The sequence below is a fragment of the Silurus aristotelis genome (genome assembly GCF_946808225.1).
Source record: "Silurus aristotelis genome assembly, chromosome: 5".
Lineage (NCBI taxonomy): Eukaryota > Metazoa > Chordata > Actinopteri > Siluriformes > Siluridae > Silurus > Silurus aristotelis.
In genome coordinates, this window is record NC_139578.1 from 619,115 (window position 1) to 643,196 (window position 24,082).

Consider the following 24,082-nt stretch of genomic DNA (forward strand, 5'->3'; position numbering starts at 1 on the left):
GAAGCTTAAAGAAACATCTCACCTCAGCGGGCTCCTCTGCAAAACTGGCAACAGCTGGAACTGTTTGTATAACACCTCCTGAACCTTCTGACTCTGCAAGACATTTACTCGGTAAAGATTTACGTAAGAAATGTGTGTATTCGGATTGAACGCTGAGACACGGGACAGATAGATGATATACCTGTAGCTATGGTCTTCCCGATGCTAATCCCAATGCGCTCGGAGGAGAGGCCCAGGATGGCACCGTCTACCACCGGTCGCCCTCCGATCCGCCAGAGCGCCACCTCTTCGGCAGGTGAAAAGCCGGGCGTGGCAACTCCTTCACCAAACTTCTGCTTGCGTTTCCTGTTCGCTGAAGATCAGCGCGTTAAAAACAACCTCACAGGCGTTGGCACAGAGCAGCAGGTCAGTGGAAACACTTACCACACTGGACGATGTTCTTGTATTTAATTTTGACCTGCTGCCAGGTGCGCTTGACGTTGTTGGGATTGGCGCTGGAGGGAAAGCAGAGAAACGGCTCAACATTATTTCCTTTTTTTAATATTAAACGACTGAAACGTCCCCAAAACTCTTCTCAGCTAACGTCAAAATGTCACTTCATACAGGGCTGAATTTCAGATTTAATATAGGACATGTTCCGGAGAAATCCAGTGAGCATTAGTGAGCAGTTATTAATTGGTGTAATTATAACGTCTTATTTTTTTTAATTATTACTAATTTTGCAACACTTTTGAGAGAAATGTTGGTGTTTGTGACGTTTAAAAGTCATTCGTCCTCTGGAATGTCTGTATGAAGTACTTTGTTAGAAGATCGTTAGCTTGTCTGAAGTGCCGCTCCGTCGGCGATCGTGATTAGCGGTTGCCTAGCAATAATAATTCCTCTTTACTGATGTGTTTCAGCACAATTTCTGTTTCTAAACTTATTTTAGTTTAATATAAAATCTTTCAAATGTTTTATTTCTTTCTCTTTTTTTTTTTTTTTTTGCTGATTTGTTTGTGGTTGTTTTTTTCTTTTACTTTCTGCATCAACAACATGCTGTTAGCTTGAGATTAGCAGCATGTTCACTGTTACCCAGAAAAACTATTCTCACAATTATAACAAATGGGAAATCAATAAAAGTGAAATTAAATTAAATCAAAATAAGAGATAAAAGTTTAAGTATATTTTATGCATTAACTGGGGTTTAAAAGTGATCGTTTATTATCGCAGCTCAATTTCTGTGTATTAAATACTTCAGTTCTACGACTTTATCGCGAGGTTTCACACTTGAATCCGGACCCCTGAGAGCAGGAATAGAGTAAATAAACACATGAATTTATCAGATTTAATAATAAACCCGCTCAGCGATCTCCTGCCAGGCGGCCACGCGGGATTTGGCGGCAGCAGCGGTGTTACACTTGGCCGTAATGACGGCTTTGTACTGCTCAAAAGTCTCCAGGATGATCTCCTGCTCGAACGGGCTGAAGAAAGCCGCTCTTTCCCGGGACATGGTGTGTTCTGGAGCCGCGCGGTGGATTTGGCTGAGGCGCGGTGGATTTATCCCGATAATAAGATCCGGATAACGGCTGCGGTGAACCCGAATAAAGCCGCCGTCTTGGCGCATGCGCCGTGGACTCTACAGCCCGCCATGTGGAGGCACCTCATGCACTACGCAATCATTTAGCGCCAAAGTGAAACCCCGCTTCCGTGTATCCATGGCAACAGAGCAACGGGAGCCCGGGATCTGTTTCTATACTGGTTTAAAGCGCGATTTCTTAAACTACATTAAAAATAGGGTTTAAATTAAATCCCAAGTTCCATGTCGAGGTTTCTAGAGCACAAGTAGCTCATTATCTACTCCATTATTCCAGGAAGCGCCGCTGCTTATTAATGCAGTGGAAGTCCGTTAGAGATTAGTCGCATGTGATTGACGTCATCAGGACTGATTTTAAATACCCTGGTTTCTGAGCTAAAAAAGTCTAACCCCCCCCCCCCCCCCCCCGTTTTTTACTTTCCTATTTATTTTTACATTGTTTACCATTTTTATTTGTTGATTGCTTTATTACTGTTTGTAAACTGTTTATAAGCATTAATAATAAAAAAAGTGTCATATACTATAATATATTCTATATATACTATAATATATAGTGTCATATACTATAATATATTCTATATATACTATAATATATAGTGTCATATACTATAATATATTCTATATAATATATTCATTTAGGGTTTTTTTTCCACGTGACCCACATTTATATTATAGCTATAACAAATCTAATGATATACAGTAAACTATGTATTTAAAACTAGAAAATCACATGCATACACCCTCATTAGCCATAGTAGACTTATTATTATTATTATTATTAGTAGTAGTAGTATATTATTAATATATTATTAGTGTTATTATTAGTAGTAGTAGTAGTAGTATATTATTAGTATATTATTAGTATTATTTTTATTATTAGGAGTATTATTAATATATTATTAGTATTGTTATTATTAGCCTCTAGGTGGCGCTAAGGAAGAAACCGGGTCTGTTAAATAGTCAACACAAACACGACCAGGCTTTGCTCCTTCCTGCACATGCGCACTACGTAGGGCAGGAATGCGTGTGTTTTGCCCCCTCTGTAGTGCACTCGCTGTTTAGGAGCGGAGGCGTTTGGGACGCGTCACGTGATGTGTGCGTGTGTGTCGGCTTCTCTTTCCTCAGCATCTCCGTCATCATCATCATCATCATCATGATCTCGGTGATGCTGAGCAGCTCCTCGGTGATGATGGTGGTGATGGCGTGTGTGGATGTTGTCTGAGCGCCTGGAGGAGAGGAGGAAGAGGAGGAGAGGAGGAAGAGGAGGAGAGGAGGAAGAGGAGAAGAAAGACGGGACGGAAATCGTGCTCGGTGTCGGTGCGTCGCTCCGGTGGAATGAGAAGCTGCTGCTGCGACCATGATGGAAGGTGAAACGATGCTGCTTTTAACCTTCATGTCATTCCCTTAAACAAAAAGAATCACATCACGGAGAACAAAACCATCTTCAGGGCAACATCTGTTCATTTCTCCACCCCACCTTTCCACGTGTCCTGCTTTATTGCTTTACACGTTTCTACCTCGTCAAGGGTGTGTGAATGAGCTGAGGACTCGGCTCAGGTGTCTTCACGCAGGAAACACAGGAACATTCCCAGGAACGGTGAAGAACCAGAAGGTTGTAGTGGAGAAGAATAAAAAGTGTCTTCAGGGGCTGATGTTTTTCCTGCTTCAGTTTTACTCATCAAATAGAACCAACAAGTCGCGAGGTCACTTTCATCTACAGTCATTCCCATGGTGCTGCTGAATCCTGTGCTCTGATTGGTCAGAAGCTGTTGATTTATTCTCTATTTGACCCTGACAGCAGGGCAGGTTTATAATAATCGTTTCTATAGAAACAGCTTAGGGTGTGTGTGTGTGTGTGTGTGTGTGTGTGTGTGTGTGTGTGTGTGTGTGTGTGTGTAGGGGGGGGTTACGATGGAGAATCCACATCAAATCCCTGAATGTGTCAGATGTTTCTTCAGCGTCTTGAGTGTCAGCACTGAGGACAGAGGTGTTTGTTTAAAGGTTGTTCCTCATGAAATGTAAACATAAATGGATAAAATGTACAAGTTGTTGGGAGATTGCAGCTGCGTAGGAGGAATAAAACACTCAGGGAGGTCGTGTTGTGGGGAAAAGAAGCCCTTTATAGAACTTTAGCAGTAGCTCCACCTCGTCCCTAAAGAACCTTCGATAACGTCAGGCCATGCGATGGTTTAGTCTTTATTTATTTATTTATTTATTTATTTATTTATTTATTTATTTATTTAGTTTTCATCAGCATCGAACATGAATGCAGCAGGTCTGAGGTTTGCTTCATGTTCTACCTCAATGCCTTCATGGTTTCTCTCTCCCTCTCTCTCTCTCTCTCTCTCCCTCTTTCTCTCTTTCTCTCTCTCCCACTCTCTCTCTCTCTCTCTCTCTCTCTCTCTCTCTCTCTCTCTCTCTTCCTCTCTCCCTCTTTCTCTCTTTCTCTCTCTCCCACTCTCTCTCTCTTTCTCTCTCTCTCTTTCCTCTCCCTCTTTCTCTCTTTCTCTCTCTCCCACTCTCTCTCTCTCTCTCTCTCGCTCTCTCTTCCTCTCTCCCTCTTTCTCTCTTTCTCTCTCTCCCACTCTCTCTCTCTCTCTCTCTCTCTCTCTCGCTCTCTCCCTCTCTCTCTCTCTTCCTCTCTCCCTTTTTCTCTCTCTTCCTCTCTCTCTCCCTCTCTCCCTCTTTCTCTCTCTGACTTTGTTCATCTTCCTCTTCCTCAGGACTGAAGAAGCGAACCCGAAAAGCGTTCGGGTTACGCAAGAAGGAGAAGGACACTGACTCCACGTGAGTAACTCCATCATGAACTCTATTTTTTTGATTGGATTTGATCAGCCACAGTATGTTCCTTATCTGTTGCTAAAAAAGTAATGAAAGCAAACAGCTACCAGATCTCGATCCAGGAAGACCAGATCACCAAACTCCCCACCAAGAAGAACCTTTTATCTCTCCGTTTCTATTACTTTTCCTCCAGAAAGCTGAATAAAGGAGGTTGATCTCAGCACTAATGGTTATCACTTGTTAGCTCCTCAGTTGGTAGTGACCGAGCAGCTCTAGATTGAGGAGATACACATTTTGAGGGACGTCTTATTTACATATGAATGTTTTTTTTATTTGATTTTAGAGGATCACCAGAGAAAGACAGATCAGTGAGTACAGTCATGGTGATACATGTTGTAGTTAATACTGATGTTTTCTGATCTCCCAGCAGTAAAACATGCTGTTTTGTGATTTGTGTTCCTTCCCAGAAGAAAGCCAACGGAGCTCCGAACGGGTTCTACGGCGAGATCGACTGGGATCGATATGTAAGCGAAGTTCTACCTGCATGACCATATAAGGAAATGTGATATACCGTCTTTACTCGTAGAGCACACATGTTAGGTCCTGGTTTATTAGTAGGTAGAACATCTCCATGACAAACTCATGACTTCCTCTTGTCTGTCCCAGAATTCCCCAGATCTGGATGATGAGGGGTATAGCATCCGACCTGGAGAGCAGGGAGGAAATATCCTTTCTCATGTCTCAAACTACCTGTATGTGGGGTTTGTTCTCAGGGTCTTATGTTCTTATGGTTTCATGTTCCCAGAGCCTTCTATACAGCATACAGATGTTTTTATATTTTCAGGTCAGATGTTCCCAGGCACCTTATTTCCAAGCTGCCCAAGATCCAATCTACTTAGAGTCACATGTTCTGAGGGTCCAAGTGTGTATTCCCACTGTTTTCTGTGTCTGCACACAAGCTTTTATATTCCCTTTGCTCCTTGTTTCCAGAACCCTATTTTCTGGATCCTGCATTCCTGGTCTTATGTTCTAAGGGTCCTACTTCTATCTTCCCAGTGTCCAAGTTCACATTGTTTTATATTGTCACAGATTTCCAAATTTGATTCTAATTTAATTTCATTTTTAAGCCCATTGGTCCCACATCCTTGTTCTCAAGTCCAGAAGCTCTAGAATCTCATAGTCCAGGTTTCTTAAAGTCTTATAAACTTTTGGGACTCTGGGAACATGAAGCTCTCAGAACATGGAACCCTGAGTATACAGGACTTTGGTGACTCTATGAACTTTAGCCAACCCCTGAACTTCCACATGTTCAGTGAGCAGAGTAAAACAGGACCCTGTGATTATTCATGTATTTCATTCCTTAATTGAGCTCCACCTCCAGCCAAGGCTAAAACGTTCTTCTCATCCAGCGAGTCAGAGGGTGAGGATGAGCCAGGGAAAAAGTTTAAGATCAAGATCAAGCCCCTGGCACCCGATTTCGGCACTGTGTCCACAGTGGATGAGCTGAAGGCCTCCGTGGGCACCCTGGCCATCTCCACCTCGCCACTGGTGAGAGACAGTTTTTATATCTGACTATGTGCCAGCAATCAACAAGTAGCTATTGCTTTGAAGCAGCTTCGTTTACCAGCAGTAGCAACCTGAAAACAATCGAATTCTTCTGTTTCTCTTTATTCACCTTGCAACAGATGAAAAGTCCCGTAAGTTTGATTCGATTGTTAGCATGTTTGACGATTAGCATGTTTCACCAGCTAATCAGCAGTTTTCTGAAAGTGTCATAGAATGAAAGTTCTAGTCCAGTTTTGGAAAGAAAAAAATTCCCCCAAATCTCATTACATAATAAATGTGGTAGAGATGTGGTTTTTTTTTTTTTTTTTTTTTTTTTTTTTTTATTCTTTGGTGGGGAGATTTGAGGCAGAGTATGGTGTTTAAAATTAAGTGCGTTGTTAAATAGCTACGTATTATGATATATTGTGTAAGTGATTTTTTTTTCCCCTTCTTCCCTTCCTTGCGATCACAGAGGCGGAGCCCGGTGAGTTTGTGTTTTGCTGTTTTTGAGTCGTTGAAAAAACACAGGACTCATGAGCACCAATGTAGTGGCGGTATGAAGGGACAAACCTGCCCCCTAGTGACAGTCTACTGCAACAACCACATTGGTCAATAGAGCTTATGGGTGTGATACAGAATGCTGTAATGGTGTAAAATGGACAAGCCTGGTTTGGACACACCACAGGGGGTCATTTGAAGGTAGAGAAGTCGTGTGGAATAAATGTCAAACTTTGGAGCACTGCTGATGTGTAACTTAATTTTTCTACCCTGATGTTTATCCGTCTGCATTTTTTACAAGGTCTCTTTTCACAAGACCATATTCTTCCAGGGTTCTATGGGTTATATTCCACCAAATTCTAGTATTTTCGAGTCTCAAGCTAGTCTTATGATACCACCTCGTTATACACTTCCTGTGTTCCAGAAAACTATATTGTTAAGGGTCAATATTCCCAGGATCCTACATTGATTTGCTCCATTCTTCTTAGAATCCTCTGTTTCCTGGGTCTTGTGTTTGAAGGCTCTAACTTGTCAGGATCTTATGTTACTAAGATGTTTATTTGCAATCTTCTTTTTTTATTATTATTTGTAATTACTAGTAATTAGAAAATCCATGTACCTGACACTTCTTTTTTCTGTCCTCTTTTTTACAGTGTCCACTGAAACGAACGATCTCAAGTACGTGTGAAATGTGTGAACGCTAACATCGTGTTGTTCACATTTAAGTTGTTCTCGTTTTTTAGCATAAACAGAGCATTGTAAGTGAATTCCAAAGTATCCAGTTATTCCTGGTGATCTGTTCAGGTGAGGAGATCGCCAGGCCGAGACGTTCCACTCCGACACCAACTCTAACTCCAGGGCCTGGTCCTGACACACCAAGGTTAGACGGTAGCCATCATGTAGACACACAAGCTGTACTCTAGTGGTATTTAGGATCTGGTCAAATTGGCTAGTCATTTATTTTGGTATTAGTTCTTGCTAATATTCTGTTTTTTTTGTCCCGTGTGTTTTGCAGTAAAAGATTATCAGACAACGCTTCAGCCTTTTTCGGCCCTCCGTTTGAGGCAAACTTTGAAGCACAAAATTCAGAAGGTAAAACAAACTCCACATACTGCAGAAAGCGTGCAAAATGCTTACGTGTGCCGTCTGATCAAGAAAAAAGTAAAAGGATTTGAAAAGCAAATCTCATTTTCATGTAGCTTTTTAGATAGTTAGCTTTAGCGATTAGCATGTCAGTTATGAATGCTAATTATAATCGTGAATTATATGATTTTGAAACTTCAGTGCTTAGCATGTCCGATCCGAGCGCTACACAACACAGAATTATTCATAGGGTACAAAATTGCGATGTCATTTCCTGTTATTTAAATGTATGCTAGTTGTATCGATTAGCATGTCAGCTCTGATTGCTAATTCTATTACTGCTTTATGGGACATGTTTCTTGTTTCATTGTATTTAGTGTTTATAGCAGAGACTGAGCTGTGGTGTCCATCAATGCCACGCAACACTTCTCCACTGAACAGACGCTTCCCCACAGGAGGTAGATTAGCACTAAGAGAGAGATTTTCTGGGCTATAAAGGCGGCCATGTTGTTTAATTGCAAATATGTTCTTACAGCTCCACCTCCTCTTCCACCGAAGAACATTCCTGCTACTCCACCCAGCTACAGATCCAGCTCTTTGGAATCATCAGGTAGGAAGATCTACTGTACTACCATTCGATAGGTACAGATTAGATTAGATATAAAGCTGTAAAATCCAAAAGCTTTCCTTGAATGTTTCTTTGGACCAGTTTTTTACTGTGTTTAAAGGTGATTTTTCATCCAGCAGCTCAGTAGATGCTGAAGAACTACCAGGAAATCACTGGTTCCCCAAGTATCTACTGTAAAAAAATGTCCAAAGTCCAAATGTTATGGATCCTACAGTTTTGTGTTTTTTACACAATTACGTTCCTGACATGTTAGCTCAGGAACATCAGACGTCATGTCAGTTCATGGGTTTTTCCTTCTAGGTTTTATCCATAAAAAAAAAAAAAAGAAGGCCCCAGCGAGAATTGAACTCGCGACCCCTGGTTTACAAGACCAGTGCTCTAACCACTGAGCTATGGAGCCAGGTGGCTTCTGGGTTGGTTAGTGCTGCTGTTAACATGTAGGTTCACACCCTGGAAGGAAAAGTTTCCTGTTTGTGTTTAACTTGTATCTACGTAAGCACAGAGGGTGTGCCATTTTTTTTACCTGCTGAAATTATCCTTTGCTCATTGGTTGGATCAGTGGGGCTTCAAGAAATGCTCTGAGAATGTGAAGTTCCTGGTTTATATTGTATAGTTTCATAAGTTCTCTGGGTTTCTTCCTTTGTGGTTTTGGTTATGCTAATATCTTGGAGGTATACGTGTGTGTATGGTCTCCTACAACTCACTGGTGTTCTTTTGAAAGTGTTTGCAGAAGCATTCACTTGGGTGGGATTAAAGGCTCAATGATTCAGGACTCACAAGAAGCAGTTGATTAACTTTTCTACCAGAGATTTCAGTTCCCATTATTTTTTTATGCCGGTTTGTTTAATACCTCAACAGTTTGGCATCAATAGTCACTAAACTGTTTTCAAAAGTGTGTGTGATCTAAAGTCAGATGATAGATCTGAAGGAGTCTCCACTACCAGCATGGACCTCTGTGTGTTATTTCATATGTAACAAATTTATTGAAATAAATCAAAGATTGAAATCTTCTATAGTAGACCGAATTGTCCTGGAGTAGTCAAGAAAACAGGAATAAGTGCTACATATTGTGCTCTTTCAGCGATTTTACTCCCAAATATTCTGAATTACAAACATCAGATCAAACTGAAATCATCTTTCAATTAATTTTTGTCATTATTAAAAGAAGGCCCCAGCGAGAATTGAACTCGCGACCCCTGGTTTACAAGACCAGTGCTCTAACCACTGAGCTATGGAGCCTCTTACGATATGTAGTGAGCTGAAGAATCTAAAGAAGGTTGATGGTTGGTCACGCCCTCACTGCTTGTGTACACACACAATGAGAGATAATGTGTTTGAATTCCTGGGTGTTTACCTACCGAAAATTATCATCTAATCATTTAGAAGCAGGTTACTCAGCACTGATTCTGTGGTTTTCCTGGTCGTTTGTAATGAGTGAGATCATTAATCTCAGTTTCTGTCCAAGCCTAAATGGTTGCTAGAGATGTAGAAAGATCTACTAATGCTGGGTAGCACTGTATAGTTAAAAGTAGGAGCACGGTGCCTGGAGGATGTAGACGATTGCATCAACAATGCTGTAAAAATGTAACCTGCCAGACTGCATTTGAAGAGGTTCATAAAATTTTATTTTGTATGGTGTCAGAAAGTTTATAGCTACAGTCAGAGATTTCATGTAGGCCACCTTCAGTCATTACAAGGTCTCTTGCTTGACATTAGAGTCTAATACAACCAGTCTTCAATATCCAAATCCTTCTTAAACTGTTTTTAAACAATAATTTGTTTTTTAATGATGGTATGCTGTATCACAGACCACGCCAGACAGAGTCCCGTATGGTGAAGCAACACATTTGCCAGATCAACTTTCTCCCCAGTCTTTTGTAAATTCTCTAAAAAGGCTCATTTGTGTTTAACTAAAAACATTGTTTTTCGGGTAGGTTATTACAGTGTTGTTCCAACTGTAAGAGGAGAAGGATCATCTTCTATATACCGGGATGTTCTGCTATCAGACCCGACAGGGGGACCCGCTGTTCCTGACATGGACAATGTATTTGCCCCATCAGATACCCCCAAATCTGATTCAGAAATTTTGCAGTCCAACTGGGTCAGTTTCAGTGCTGGGACAACCTCCAGGCCTCCACCACCTAATGAGCCTGCCCCTTCCCCACCTCTCTTGTCCTCTTCCGAGGACACACCTCCTACTTCTCCTCCTGCCTCATCCCCACCTCCTTTGCACCCTATCCCCCCACCTAAATCACCTCCTCCACCACCCCCAGATTCCTCCCCAGACTCCCTGTCTCCTGATGGCCTGCCACCCCAGCAGTATTCTACATTCCACCTCCAAGAGTCTGGCTTTTTCATGACTACTCCTCCCACTCTACCCAGCCCTGGCATGCCTTTTTTGCCCACTGGGCCACCTCCTCTGGGGCCACGAGATGACTCCAGAAGAACACCGGACTCTTTTGGGCTAAGAGAGGAAATCCTCTCACTTTCCACCTCGCCCAAGGACATTGGATTAGCGGGTTTGCGTGGCACACCACCTCCACTGCCCCCTCTGACCTACAGGAGTGTGGTTGTCTCCCCAGGGCCTGGTAGCCGTGAGTGTTCTTAAAGTTCTTATTTTTTCTTTTTAATTGTTATGTCCTTTTGGTGTATCATGTTGCCCTTTAACCGGAAATGCAAGTGTACCCACAAAAGGTACAACAGTAGATTAAAGGTGTATGTTAATTTTGCTCAACAATAATATTTCTTTATATAAAGATACAAGATGCCCTTATCCACAGCAAACAAATCTCATTCACACAACTGAGCATCTATGAGGTTAAGGGGTTTGGTCAGGATTTTGAGGTCATGACCTTTGAATCCAAGATCCAATGTCTTAACCACTAAGCGACCACCAACCATCTTTGTACCCTAAGAGTCCCACAGTGTCCCTAAGCATACTCAAAGTTATATGCACATCGAGTTGACCAACATTCATTGAATATTTGTCATTTTCTTCAGGGCCTTCATCTCCTGCACGTCCTGGCACTTCTTTATCAGCAGGTAGCCCAATACCACCGCTCCCACCCCGGCCATCCTCCCGGCCCAAACTTCCCCCTGGCAAACCAAATGTGTCAGACTTGGTAGGATATAATCCTCATTCCACACACCGATGTTATATATTTAAAATACTTGGATTAAAATGGACCATTATTGATTTAGTTTTTCAGAATTTTTTTTTTTTTTTTTTTTTTTGTGTAATGCTGGCTCCCAGGCTTGGCCCTTAAGTGCACCTGTTCACTCGTGGAGTCCTCCTCCCTTTGCTCCTCTGGCCCGAGCAGAAAGCAGCTCCTCCATTTCTTCTATCACTTCCCATAGTGCTGCTTCTACACCAACGCTTGGCAGAGAGTTCAACCTTTCTGTTTCAGGTGAGCAGCTAAGATCTAGGACTGAAGGAGGACTGGGAAGTTGAGGTCATCATACTTTGTAGCTGATGATGCAGCAAAAGCTCTTCAAATCAAACACCATGATTTACTGCTACTAGAGTTGAAAAAAATGTTAATATAAATAACTGCATATATTTACATACATAAGAAATATAATGTTAAGACTAGACTTATCAGGAACTGATGCGTCAGATGATCTCAGTTTTAGTCAGTTGGCTAGCCATAGAGTATACTGTAGTACTCTAGTGTACTTTGTGTAATTAATGGACCTGCTTCTATGTTTCAGCCTGTTCTCGAGGACCAAGTCCGCTTACCATGGGCCCCCAGGACACTCTGCCGGTGGCAGCAGCTTTCACAGAGACCATCAGCGCCTACTTCAAAGGAGCAGACCCCAGCAAGTACGTCCTACATTTAACAAATCCAGCTCAACCATGACTAAAATCAAGCACATTGATCCGTTAATCCCAACCATCTCTGACTTTCTTTAGGTGCGTGGTAAAGATAACTGGTGAGATGATTCTGTCCTTCCCAGCAGGCATCACAAGACATTTCTCAAACCAGCTAAATCCTCCTGTACTGACCTTCACCATCAGTCATTACAGTCATCTGGAGCAGGTCCTCCCCAACCCTCAGCTGCTCTGCTGGTACAATCATCACGTTTAATGTCAGCGCTCACAGGGGGGTACATGTGGGTGGGGGGATTCAGAGTTCTTAAACGATGTTATTACACCTCAGTTATTTATCATTTTGATGATTTGCGATAGAATTTCTGACACAGTGAACTATTCTACGGCTTTTGCGCAGTGACACGATGCCTGCCATTTCCGACTGTAAAGAGTTTCGGGTGAACATGCACAACCTGATGGCTCATCTCAAGAAGGTGTCTGACCAGAGGCCCCAGGCCACCTACTACAACGTGGACATGCTGAAGTACCAGGTGATTCGAGAACGCGCTGTATTTGATCAACTTTTGTCACATTTTGTTTTACCTTAAACAAATAAGTAACACAATTGTCCCATCTAATTGTAAATACTGGATTGGTCAGAAGGTGACATTTTCCTTGTGTTTTTTCTGCTCAGGTATCGGCCCGAGGCATCCAGTCTACTCCTCTGAACCTAGCAGTAAGCTGGCGTGGTGATGCTTACAGCACTGACCTCAGGATAGACTACAAATACAACGCAGAGGCTATGACCAGCCCCACACCCCTCACCAACATCCAATTCCTGGTGCCGGTGGACGGTGGTGTTAGCAAACTGCAGGCCATGCTGCCTCCAGCCACATGGTGAGGAAATGCTGTTAATAATCCTGTCTTTAAAATGATAATTCATGTCAAATCTCTGAAAAATCTTTGATGGTTTGCTCCAAATATGTTAATGCTAGCGTGGATTTTTGTTTTCTCAGGAACCCGGAAACCCAGAAGATACTATGGAAGATCTCTGAACTCTCGCAGAAATCAGAAAACGGAGGTACAAATTTAGTTCCATTATTTCGCTTTTGCTCACCTAGTTATCAGACTTACTGATGGTAAAAAGAAAATCTTTGGTTTATTTAAATTAACTTTGGTTTATTCATTTTGGTACTGGAGACTCCTTCAGATCCTTCAGTTGCCTGTAGGACACACATTTTCTGTAATCTTCTTGTGGAGATTACTGACAGTTGAAGCCAAAAAGTTGATATAAGTCCGTGTCCACACTTAAATATGTCACTTATTGAAAACGATCTGGCTTGAGAAACCGATGACACATTTTCAGTCGTTGCAGTGACATTTTAAAGAAATGGTCGAAAGCGTCTTTTGTTTTGTTTGTGCAGTACAGGGACATGAGCGTTTTCAGGCATTTCAGTGTGGTTTAAAGCCAATATGGCGGCTCATGGGTGTGCTTTTTTCATGTCAGGAGTGGGGGCGCTGTTGTGTCGCTTCCAGCTGGCAGAAGGTCCGAGTAAACCATCCCAACTGGCCGTGCAGTTCACCAGTGAGGGGAGCACTTTGTCCGGCTGTGACTTCCATCTGCTGGGAAGTGGATACCGACTGTCCCTGGTGAAGAAGCGCTTCTCGACAGGTGAGAGCACAGTTTTAAATAAACTGTGCATTGGATACGAGTTATCATCTAATAACTTACAGAAAACTCAAAATTTTTTAAAGATGGTAAAAGTCCACACATCATCACTCAGTAGAAGTGCAGATACTGATGTTTTAAAAGATTCTGGTAGAAGTTGAAGTTCTGACTGCACTAATATAAACCTCGTGTTGCTGGTATACAGAACTGAACACCACCTGCTGACCAATCAGAGTCCAGAACTCATCAGTGGTGTGATGTCAGCAGGACGGTGGATGTTATTAGACAGGTGTATCTGTAGTGTTGTCAGATGTTCAGTACTTTTTAATCTTTTTTACAGGTAAATATTTGGCAGATAACTGACGTCAGCATCACGCGGAACAGACGGAGTGACCACGCTGAACAGACTTCAAGATGTTTTTAACCTTCAAAGCAATCTCTCCGGCATAGAATATCGTGTGTGTGTGTGTGTGTGTGTGTGTGTGTGTGTGTGTGTGTGTGTGTGTGTGTGTGTGTGAAGGCAACTTCAGGACAAATGCAATACAGCAAATTTCTTTGCTGGGTTTATGCACGAAGGCAGAGTTTCCTCTCAGAGCTTGATAATATATATGTGTGTGTGTGTGTGTGTGTGTGTGTGTGTGTGTGTGTGTGTGTGTGTGTGTGTGTGTGTGTGTGTGTGTGTGTGTGAATTTATATCCTGGGCATGTGCCGATAATCAGACAAATATTGCGATTCTTTTGAGTTTTTTGGTAGAAAGAATCATGAAAATCCAAACAGAAAACTGTCAATTAAACTAAAACATTTATTAATTTTTATTTCGTAAAGGTGAAGTTTAGCTAGCAAGTGTTACAGAACCTGAAGATTACTATGTAATATGCTAGCTTTAAATAGCTGTGTTTAGATTCACAATGATCGCTAACAGGATCGTTATCTAACACTAAGTTTCTATCTGACTGTTATCTTAGCATTTTGAAGGCGATGAAATTCGTCTCGATATTTTTTTTGCAAGCTGGTTAGCGTTAGCTCCATACAGTATATTTGCACAATATCAAATACAATGCCGGATAAAATGCTAGGTAGCTATTAGCTTGAGGTCAAAGGTGAATATAATGCGATGTGACGGGCTCTAAAGCTGTTAGTTTGATATTTCTTTGAGGAAAAAATTAAAAAACGTAATAGAGTAGATTGGGATGTACATTGTGATCTTGCTATCCAGGTGTAGTTAGCTGGCTAGTTATGGTGGGCTGCTCATTAATACAGGGGGTAACAATAACAACATAAAATCGGCACAGGCCCAGAGATATTGTGTTTATCCCAGAGTTTTGATTTACTGATGAAATTGTAAAGATATAAAAGTTGAGGTGACATTTGTTATATTTCAAAATGTTTTTTTCCCCAACAAACAGTGAAAATCCCATAGAAATGATACTGAACAAATTTTCTAAACAAATGTTACATTCAGGAGGAATTTTATTGGACTAAATCAGAACAGTAGGAAACATTGTACATGTGTCTTGTTAGAGTTATCAGAGATATCAGAGTCGTTATCGTCTGTCAGTCTGGGGAACAAATAACAACACCGAGACGATTTTCCATCATTCGATTTATTAGACACAAACTCTGGAAATGAACATTTCATGCGACATAGCAATGCCTGGATATTTTCTAACACCGTGTCTTGAATGGAAACATGGCAGCGTTCCGCAGAGTCTGCGTCAGGATTTAATGCAGCATTCCGTAGTACGAACTGTTTTATTTTCCACAATGTGGACTTTTTTAACGTTTTGTTTGTTTGTTTGTTTGTTTGTTTCCTGTAGCAATATTGACGATTGTTGTATAAATGTAAGATAAAAATTGTTATATGTATGTCTAAACGGATGTACAGCTCCTACGTATTATCGCGCACCAATGTTTAGTAGTTTGCTGGAAAAAATCAGGACAGCACTTTATTTATGAGGTTTGTGTTTTTCGTTTGCCGTTATTGAACTTTTTAAAAAGAAGTACACAAACGCCCATTTTACATATATATCCAAAAGTCAGAACTGGGTTTTTTTTTCCAGCATGTACTGTTCTGTAGCGTAGCCGACGATGCTTTGGCGTAATCAAGGAGTCTGTTTTATTTATCGTGAAGTCTTTTCAAGTGAACAAAATAGCCTGCGATTGGGTCGAGCTCGTTCATCTGAACCACCAGGGGGCGCTTGGATAAACGCCCCAGATGCCCACATGGTGATTCAGTAGGATGGCTGGTTCGGGTTTTACAAATTCAGACTCAATTACAGACCAAGCCAAGTTACTAGCTACAGTATTTTATTTTATTTTTTCAAAAGGATTGAAATATATATAATTAGCATTTATAAATTTTCTTGATTGAGAACACTTTTCGCTACACAAAGGCCATGATATATTTGATTTACACCCTGCTGTCTGTGTAAAACATAGCAATGTTAGATAAGCAAAAGGTTTTAGAAGCTTCCAGAAAAGAACCTGTCACATTCGCTGGAGGTTCAGAGGTGAATTCTCGCATAAAATTTGAGAATCATAGATACAAAGTTCCTCCAAAATTCACAGCCACAGTCCACAGCTTTCCTTCAAATTCTTTAAAATAGAAGACAATACATCGTCCTTGTCTGACAGAAGGATTTGCTTTATTGATAACTAGCATAACGCTAACCCGCGTAATTTCTAGGGTTAGCAACAAGCTCGCACTTGTAGAATCGTTAACAGAAAATATTAACTGGCTAAAAAACTAAATAACTAAATAAACCCGATCTCAAAAACGTGCTTTTGAATTATAGATCAAAAGTTGCTACCTAGATTGTAAAATGCTAGCCGCTAGTCACTTCCTAGCTGATGTGGTTAACAGTGCGGAGATGGAAATGTTTGGGTTTAACGTCCACGATGATGCTTGACGTAGCATCCTGTAACGCCAATGCTAGCATAACTTCATAGCGCTGATTATGTTGTTAGCATTCTGTGGCCTTGTTTTGTAGGGAAATTGTGTGTTTTTTTCCACCATCGAGCAAATCTATAAAACATCCGTGTTACGTTTCTTTTCAAAAACTGCACATCGTCTGAACACTAGCGGAACTAGCATCGTGGCTAATCCGTTTAGTCGTGGAATTTCACAAAACTTACAGAAATGATCCCGAAATTTTTACTTGTTTATCTAAAAAATGTCAGGATCACAAGTGTTAATGAGGTGTTGTGTTGTTTTAGTACAAAAAAAATGCTAATGAATTTGATCAGGAGGAATCGGGAATTTGGCCACCATTTTGTTTACATTTTGTTACACCATATGATTATTTGCACATTCATTTTTTTCGACCTTGACTGCAAAGGGACTTTTTTTTGTGCCATGTGTGTGTGTGTGTGTGTGTGTGTGTGTGTGTGTGTGTTTCACCCCATAGAAAAGTCTGTGTGTAAAGTGATATCTGTATTTATTATCATTGTTCATTGCAGATGAAACAGAATTATGCAAAAGCGTTTAACGTGTAGGAATTGACCTCCAGCGGGTCGACCTGATATACAGATTGAAAACGATAGGTATATTAAAGGTGTAATATAAAATATTAACATAAAATAAAGGCGTTGAAAGAAAAACACACACCAGTGTGGGGTCTGTGTGCTAGTCAGTCAGCTTGCTAACATTCCTTCCTGTTAGAATTTCAATGAAATGATCAATATTCCAATAAATAGAATAGTTTTTGTCATTCTGGAATACAGGTGAAACTTGACTTTATTTCTGACAAACTTTTACAGTAATAATAATAACTAGCATCAATTCCAAGCATGGTGGTTTAGCTAGGCTAATTCTTTTTCTTCCCATTGGCTGCTCATATCAGCTTATTCTATGCGTAAAGTGTCTAATTTTCATAATTTAATCATATTAATATTAATTTTAAGCTTTAAAAAAGATTACAAAATGTATTTTCTATTTGTTTGCTTGTTTTATTCATCAGAAAGACTTTAAATGCTTTATATGCACATTTATTATTTACACTATAAATAATATCCACTATAAATCCATATTTAATTCGAAATCTATTTAAAATCATAATTTAAAATGATTGTAATATATTTATATGTCGTATTTTACATCCCATTACGAGTAGAATGATGCTGTACGCAACTGCAGGTTATTTTATGAAAGTGATTTTTCAGTATTTTTTTTTTATATAAAACACGATTTGACTTTAGATTTGAAATGCAAATGTTATATAAATGATTATTGTTGCTAATTATCCCGGGTGATGAATTAATCATTAATAAAAAGCCGCCATGACAGCTATTGCCTGAACGAAGTCCCGCCCTCTTCTCAAATTACAACCAGTAAAAACGCCGCCGCTGGCGTTACCGTGGCAACACGACGCCACAACACGGCGCAGCGTTCCCGGTTCCTGGAGACCCTCAGCCCCGGAGACGCAGCGGTAACGCTCTTATTTGATTTATTTATCATTCTATTTCTACATTTTATTGCTCAGAATGTGGAGAATCGTGTAAAAACGTGTAAACAAAATGAAAGTGTAATGTAGAGAAATGCAGAATTGTTGTTCAGTAATTGATTAAATGTATTAATTCGTTAATTAATTAATTTCCATTAATAAATAAGAGGAATAGCATAAAGCCATACTCCAGAATATGAACTGTCTACATTTATAATTGAATGACTGTTGTTTGAGATATACCACGCACACACACACACACACACACACACACACACACACACACACACACACACACACACACACACACAGTATAATTATTGTAAAGGATTCTAAATGACAGATGTCCATGGATCATTAGGAATATATATTGAGCTGTAGGGTGTGATCATGTCGGACGTGGCGAAGGAGAAGGCCATGCGGCTGCTGAGGAAGCGAGAGAGCATGTCGTCTCTGTGCAGCCAGGACTTTAGAGCCAGAAGAGAAGATCTCACCTTCAAGACCAAAGAGTGAGTTCCTGGCTTCTTCTCTCTCTGGGATTAGGTGAGATCGGATACTCGATTATCTGAGACACTTTGAATGTTTGACCTTTAGTTTTGCACCTCTTGCTTCAATGTTGCTAGCAAGAAGCAGAAAGCTATAATGCCTTTAGAGCATCACTCAATTCCCCAAAAGAAAAGCAGTGTTTGGGACAGAACTGTCAATCAAATCCCTTGTCATGTAAGCGCTCCATGTTCATGTCAGGCCACACCCCATACAGATACAGTCACTACTTTCATTGCAATTATTATTATTATTATTTATAATTATGAAATGTCTTCCTGTTCTTGTTATATATATTTCCCATGATTCTCTTGTCTCCCTATAGCTCGATCAGCACCGTTTCGTATCTGGACGAAGCCAGCCATCATGATGAAAATCCTCGACATGCGGTGCAAATGGAGAACACGTACCAGCTCGGTGAGCCGGGATGTTCATTCTTTTATGAGCGATTAAACTCCCAGGAAGTGACGCTGATCACAGACGAAAATTCCCCACAGCACCTTACTGTTAGCTTTAACGGAGGATATGCAAAAGAAACATGGCAACCCAGCTGTTAGGGTTGCACAAGCCAGTGCACTCTTAGTGCCGGTCCCAAGCCCGGATAAATGGGGAGGGTTGCGTTAGGAAGGACATCCAGCGTAAAACGTGTGACAAATCATACATGCAGATCACGAAGAAAAGAGTGCAGGCAGGGTGGAGTGGGTGGAGAAGAGTGATAGCAGGAGTGATTTGTGATAGAAGAGTATCTGTGAGAGTGAAAGGGAAAGTTTATAGGACTGTGGTGAGACCTGAGATGTTGTATGGATTAGAGACAGTGGCATTGAGTAAAAGACAGGAGGTGGAGCTGGAGGTAGCAGAGCTGAAGATGTTGAGATGTTCGTTGGGAGTGACGACGATGGACAGGATTAGAAATGAGTTTATTAGAGGGACAGCGCATGTAGGACATTTTGGAGACAAGGTGAGGGAGGTGAGATTGAGATGGTTTGGACATGTGCAGAGGAGGGACATGGGGTCAGTAGGAGAATGCTGAGGATGGAGCCACCAGGATGGAGGAAAAGAGGAAGACCAAGGAGGAGGTTTATGGATGTGGTGAGGGAAGACATGCAGGTAGATGGTGTGAAAGAGGCAGATGTAGAGGACAGGGGGGATGGAGACGGATGATCCGCTGTGGAGACCCCTAATGGGAGAAACCGAAAGAAGAAGAAGTTGCAAAAGAAACATGGAATTTTCATCCTGAATTAGGTTTTGATTGACATCTGTATTTTGAAAGTATCTGTTTTAGAAAGTGATACAAGTGTTTAAAAAAAGCAAACAGTTAAATCCAGGGGTTAAATTAGAGTGGGAGAGAATTAGGAGTACGGTTTAAATTAGGGTTATGGGTGGTTAAGATTATGGTGTTGTTTGTTGTGTTAGTTTGTGTTGGGATTTGATGTCAGGGTTAGGGTTGGTTAGGGTTTGATGCTAGGGTTTGATGTAAGGGTTGGTGTTTGGGTTTGATGTAAGGGTTGGGCTTTTGGTGTTAGGGTTTGGTGTTAGGGTTTGGTGTTAGGGTTAGGGTTGGTTAGGGTCTGGAGTTGGGATTGGTTTTTGTTTGTATTTGGGTTGGTTAGCGTAGGGGTTCGGGTTGATTAGGATCAGAGTTTAGGTTGGTTAGGGTGAGTGTTTGGTTTGGTTTGCATAACGGTGATGGTAAAGGTTTATCATTCAACTTCACACATCTTTGAGGTTTACTCACTTCTCTTTTGCTAAGGTCCATTGAAGCGGTTCCCTGTGCAGGCCGTGAGGGAGATCCTAATGGACGTCCTAAGCAGCTATCTGCAGGAGGAGAAGTATGAACCTGAACTGTGTAGACAGATGACGAAAACCATATCAGAGGTCAGTTCTTAATATGAAAGCTAGAACTTTCTGAGGGACTACAGCACAGAATCCCTGATAAGTTCTCCAGAAGTGTTCTAGAGTGTAATCATTATCACTTCAACTGATTCCAGTTATTATTAGTTTTTAATTAATCCTGTGTTCCTGCAGGTGGTGAAGGCACGAGTGAAGGACTTAATGATTCCTCGCTATAAGATCGTCGTGATGATCAGCATCGGCCAGCTGGCGGAGCAGAACCTGCGCATGGCGAGCCGCTGCCTCTGGGACGCCACCACTGACACCTTTTCATCATACTCCTTCAAGAACAGCTCACTCTTTGCTGTGGCCAATGTTTACGCCCTGTACTTTGAATGAGGCTGGAAGAGCGTATGAGAACATCATCAGAATGGAACCATGGGGTCTAGCTTTATAGAGTTCTTCAGGATTGAGACTTATTTAGATGGCCATATAGATGGATGTTATAATGAATACCTTTATATACACATAGAGAGGATGAATAATGGATATAGATAGGTAAATAAATATAAGGATAGGTTAATGATGGATGGATGTATGTATGGATGGATGGATGGATGGATATGTAAATGGCCATATTGATGGATGTTGTGATTAATATGTTTATATACACAGAAGGATACATGGATCATGTTTGAATATACAGTATAGATAGATAGATAGATAGATAGATAGATAGATAGATAGATAGATAGATAGATAGATAGATAGATAGATAGATAGATAGATAGATAGATAGATAGATAGATAGATAGATAGATTGGTAAATATATATGCATAGGTTAATTAGGGATGGATGAATGAATATATTGAGGAACAGATGGATGGATGTGGGGTGAACTGAAAGATTTGGGACGGCTGTATAAAGAGTTGAATAGAAAAAAATGCATATATAAAGAAACTAAAACAATAAAGGATGGATGGATGGATGGATGGATGGATGGATGGATGGATGGATGGATGGATGGATAATTGGATGGATGGATGGATGGATGGATAAATAAATAAATGGATAGAAGTTTGAAAGGATAAACTGATGCATACATGTATAGATGGATAGTGAGGGTTATGGATGGATGGATAGATGAATAAATGGATAAACATATGAATAGATGGATTGAAGCAGTAAATCACCAAATAAAGATCTGAGAAAAGAAATGACACCTTTTTCATTGTTTATTGAATACATCAATATTATCTTCATCATCTTCATCATCTTCAGTATTATGTAGCAATATTGAAACTAAATCTGAATTAGCCAGTTCTCTATGCTGAGCTGTGCTGAATATAACCTGTGTGTGTGTGTGTGTGTGTGTGTGTGTGTGTGTGTGTGTGTGTGTGTGTGTGTGTGTTTGTGTGTGTGTGTAAGTAGAGGTAAGCAGTATGAAGTGTCTCAGGTAATTATTGCAGCATGCCCATGAGCTGCTTTTCTTCTTCCTCTTCTCACTTGATAAACCACCAGAAGTCGGAGGGCAGGAACGAGGGATCGGCGGGCAGCGTTTCTTTCAGCACATGAGTGTCAGGTCACTTTTCCTGCAGCCCACTCTGCAGCAGAGATCCAACAGGGCCGTGTCCTCGTCCCTCCTGAACCTCAGCGTGTCCTCCAGCTCGGACTCTGTGTCCAAAACACAATATGTTTGTTAAAGGGTTGTTTAGGTGGCCTCCCATAACATTACTGAGATATAAAGATTTTAAACTCTGTTACTGACCGTTCATGAGGATGTCGTTCAGGCTCCTCCTCCATCTGGAGCCACCACACATGTAGACTACGGCATGAAGGAACTCGCGGCCACACAGCCTCATGGGAATTTGTGAAGCTTCCAGCTGGGGTGTGAAGGCCACCAGAAACAGCAGGACACAAACCAGTGGCAGGAGCTTCATCTCTGATAGAACGTCTGTCTACTGGAGTGACGAAGCTACCATTCTACACTTTTATACAGGACGTTTTGTGATAAACACACTGACTGACGCATCTGATGATTTTCATGACCTTTCAAATGACAATGTTTTCTTCACATGTATAAAGTGTTTATTTCCGGCGGAAGAGCATACGCTTTAATTTTCTACCCAAAACGCACTCATTGGAGAAATAGTTTCTTTCACTTTATAGCAATGTGCATGTGATGGGTCTTAATGAGGCTAGTTTATGGCCGTGAGCTGGGAGAGTGGGTCGTTATGACGCTATATACACACTCGCCTGTAAAAAGTCACTATTGGCGGTCTGTCAGGTTCTTGCATAATGGCGGCACTTACCGGCCAGAACTGCATCGACCTCAGCTTGTCGCAAAGCATGTTTTAGGACAATGTGTCACCTTTATTTTCATATCACAACAACATTTCCCAAAGCAATGAATCGGTATGTTAGAATGGTTCATGATATCGTATCTAAATGATCTCAGTTTAAAACCTTCAGCGGTTGTTGAGATGTTTGTTAGCTCTCTGGAGGAGAAGATTGTAGAATCAGAACATTGCATCCAGCCTCTTATGTGAGTAATAAATTTATAAATGATGTAATAAATGTTCAGTTTTCTGTTCAGGAAGTCTGAACATCATAGGCACCATAGATGGGTGGAATTTTAACATCAACCATACTATAAAGATGCAGGCTCTTTGTTAGTACCTTGAATAGTGAAGGCTACAGCCTAGGGCAGAGCTTTGTATTCTAAATCACAACAGCCTCCTGATTGGTGTCTCACTGTTTAAATCGAGGTTGAAATGATATTAGTTTAGCCAAGTCTTTGGTTCATTGCGGTAAATGAGCAGTTTTCGATAATGAAATGGGAAATGTGGATGCTGTCACTGGGTCTCAGTTTTAGTTGTCATCATAGTCTTGCTGGAGTCCATTTTGCACTGAGCAAACAATAAGCACCATTTTAAACCATTACAGGAGAAAAAACATGCCTAATGATCTGCGCTTCCTCCTCCTGAAAATCCTCATGAGATTGCAGGGGATGGTAAAGGGAACAGTTGATGACCTCACTTATAGGCCACAGACTTACGGTTTCATACTCAAGTTCCCGTTACAATGTTTAGCGTTTTCGACTTGGTGTTAACATTTACACAAGGATATGATTTATAACAGCACTATCTGATGTCACCCAGATGAGGATGTGTTTCCTTTTAAGTCTGGTTCTTTTCAAGGTTCTTCCTCATATTGTCTTTGGGAGCTTTACTTCTCCATCGCTGTCACCACTGAGTCACTGGTTGGGGATAAATTTAAAAATCTTGATCTAGATTTCTGTAAATGGGGGTATGGACTGGACACTGATTGGTCGAGCTGGCTTGATAAAAAAATATCAGCCAATCAGAAACTGGTGATCATGTGTTTAATAAGCTATGGACTCCACATGATATCTGTTTATGTGTGTGTAAGAGTGCACAGACTGTGGTTTTTAATTATCTTTCTCACACACATACACACACACACACACACACACACACACACACTCACACACACACACACACACACACACACACACACACACACACACACACACACACACATATAAACACACACCCAGAAATTTGAAGACAAGACCCTGAGCTGAAGCTGTTCATACATGAAAGATCAGTTTCCAGGGAATGAGGAAGTACGAGTGCGTCAGACTGTGTGGGATGC

The 24,082-nt window shown here is 41.0% G+C and overlaps 4 protein-coding genes across 6 annotated transcripts in view; 2 read left to right on the top strand and 2 right to left on the bottom strand.

Moving 5' to 3' along the window:
• LOC310726624 (uncharacterized protein) overlaps positions 1–1,856 on the bottom strand; it is a gene marked incomplete at its 3' end in the record, with an annotated part of 2,934 nt that extends 1,078 nt beyond the window's left edge. Inside the window, exons 1-4 of the mRNA XM_083542370.1 lie at positions 1,329–1,856; positions 424–494; positions 182–352; positions 23–93 (exon numbers count right to left, since the gene is read on the bottom strand). Coding sequence (XP_083398496.1) covers positions 23–93; positions 182–352; positions 424–494; positions 1,329–1,603 — 588 coding nt within the window. The 5' untranslated portion in view covers positions 1,604–1,856. The remainder of the gene's footprint in view (positions 1–22; positions 94–181; positions 353–423; positions 495–1,328) is intronic.
• Positions 1,857–2,569: 713 nt separating this feature from the next.
• sgip1b (SH3GL interacting endocytic adaptor 1b) lies at positions 2,570–17,188 on the top strand. 2 transcript variants are annotated; one of them, XM_083541213.1, is made up of 22 exons: positions 2,570–2,940; positions 4,297–4,360; positions 4,698–4,722; positions 4,825–4,878; positions 5,021–5,078; positions 5,730–5,902; positions 7,051–7,075; positions 7,202–7,277; positions 7,413–7,489; positions 7,858–7,938; positions 8,016–8,090; positions 10,043–10,702; positions 11,109–11,230; positions 11,362–11,515; positions 11,820–11,931; positions 12,022–12,177; positions 12,338–12,470; positions 12,614–12,816; positions 12,936–13,000; positions 13,427–13,591; positions 13,929–14,371; positions 14,441–17,188. In XM_083541213.1, exons 1-21 carry the CDS (start codon positions 2,931–2,933, stop codon positions 13,949–13,951), a joined length of 2,511 nt encoding a protein of 836 aa, XP_083397339.1. In that variant the 5' UTR covers positions 2,570–2,930; the 3' UTR covers positions 13,952–14,371; positions 14,441–17,188. The 2 variants fall into 2 exon arrangements, with proteins under 2 accessions (XP_083397339.1, XP_083397338.1); XM_083541212.1 differs by having other exon boundaries at positions 2,586–2,940; positions 4,822–4,878.
• A 580-nt stretch (positions 17,189–17,768) lies between these two features.
• Positions 17,769–20,875, top strand: dynlt5 (dynein light chain Tctex-type family member 5). 2 transcript variants are annotated; one of them, XM_083540886.1, is made up of 5 exons: positions 17,769–18,015; positions 18,412–18,539; positions 18,899–18,990; positions 20,324–20,448; positions 20,599–20,875. In XM_083540886.1, exons 2-5 carry the CDS (start codon positions 18,421–18,423, stop codon positions 20,800–20,802), a joined length of 540 nt encoding a protein of 179 aa, XP_083397012.1. In that variant the 5' UTR covers positions 17,769–18,015; positions 18,412–18,420; the 3' UTR covers positions 20,803–20,875. The 2 variants fall into 2 exon arrangements, with proteins under 2 accessions (XP_083397012.1, XP_083397011.1); XM_083540885.1 differs by having other exon boundaries at positions 17,771–18,015; positions 18,392–18,539.
• Positions 20,876–21,686: 811 nt separating this feature from the next.
• On the bottom strand, positions 21,687–23,923 carry insl5b (insulin-like 5b). The gene is made up of 2 exons (XM_083540887.1): positions 22,173–23,923; positions 21,687–22,078 (listed from the first exon to the last, which is right to left on the bottom strand). The coding sequence occupies exons 1-2, from the start codon at positions 22,342–22,344 to the stop codon at positions 21,969–21,971; spliced, it is 282 nt and encodes a 93-aa protein (XP_083397013.1). The 5' UTR covers positions 22,345–23,923; the 3' UTR covers positions 21,687–21,968.
• Positions 23,924–24,082: the final 159 nt, after the last annotated feature.

Coding starts and splice junctions, on each gene's coding strand:
- insl5b (XM_083540887.1), bottom strand. CDS start 22,344: ATGAAGCTCCTGCCACTGGTTTGTGTCCTGCTGTTTCTGGTGGCCTTC. Junction 22,079..22,172: donor GAACGACATCCTCATGAACG/GTCAGTAACAGA, acceptor TTTTGGACACAG/AGTCCGAGCTGGAGGACACG.
- dynlt5 (XM_083540886.1), top strand. CDS start 18,421: ATGTCGGACGTGGCGAAGGAGAAGGCCATGCGGCTGCTGAGGAAGCGA. Junction 18,540..18,898: donor CTCACCTTCAAGACCAAAGA/GTGAGTTCCTGG, acceptor GTCTCCCTATAG/CTCGATCAGCACCGTTTCGT. Junction 20,449..20,598: donor TGACGAAAACCATATCAGAG/GTCAGTTCTTAA, acceptor GTGTTCCTGCAG/GTGGTGAAGGCACGAGTGAA.
- sgip1b (XM_083541212.1), top strand. Junction 8,091..10,042: donor CAGCTCTTTGGAATCATCAG/GTAGGAAGATCT, acceptor TTTTTCGGGTAG/GTTATTACAGTGTTGTTCCA. Junction 11,932..12,021: donor AAAGGAGCAGACCCCAGCAA/GTACGTCCTACA, acceptor GACTTTCTTTAG/GTGCGTGGTAAAGATAACTG.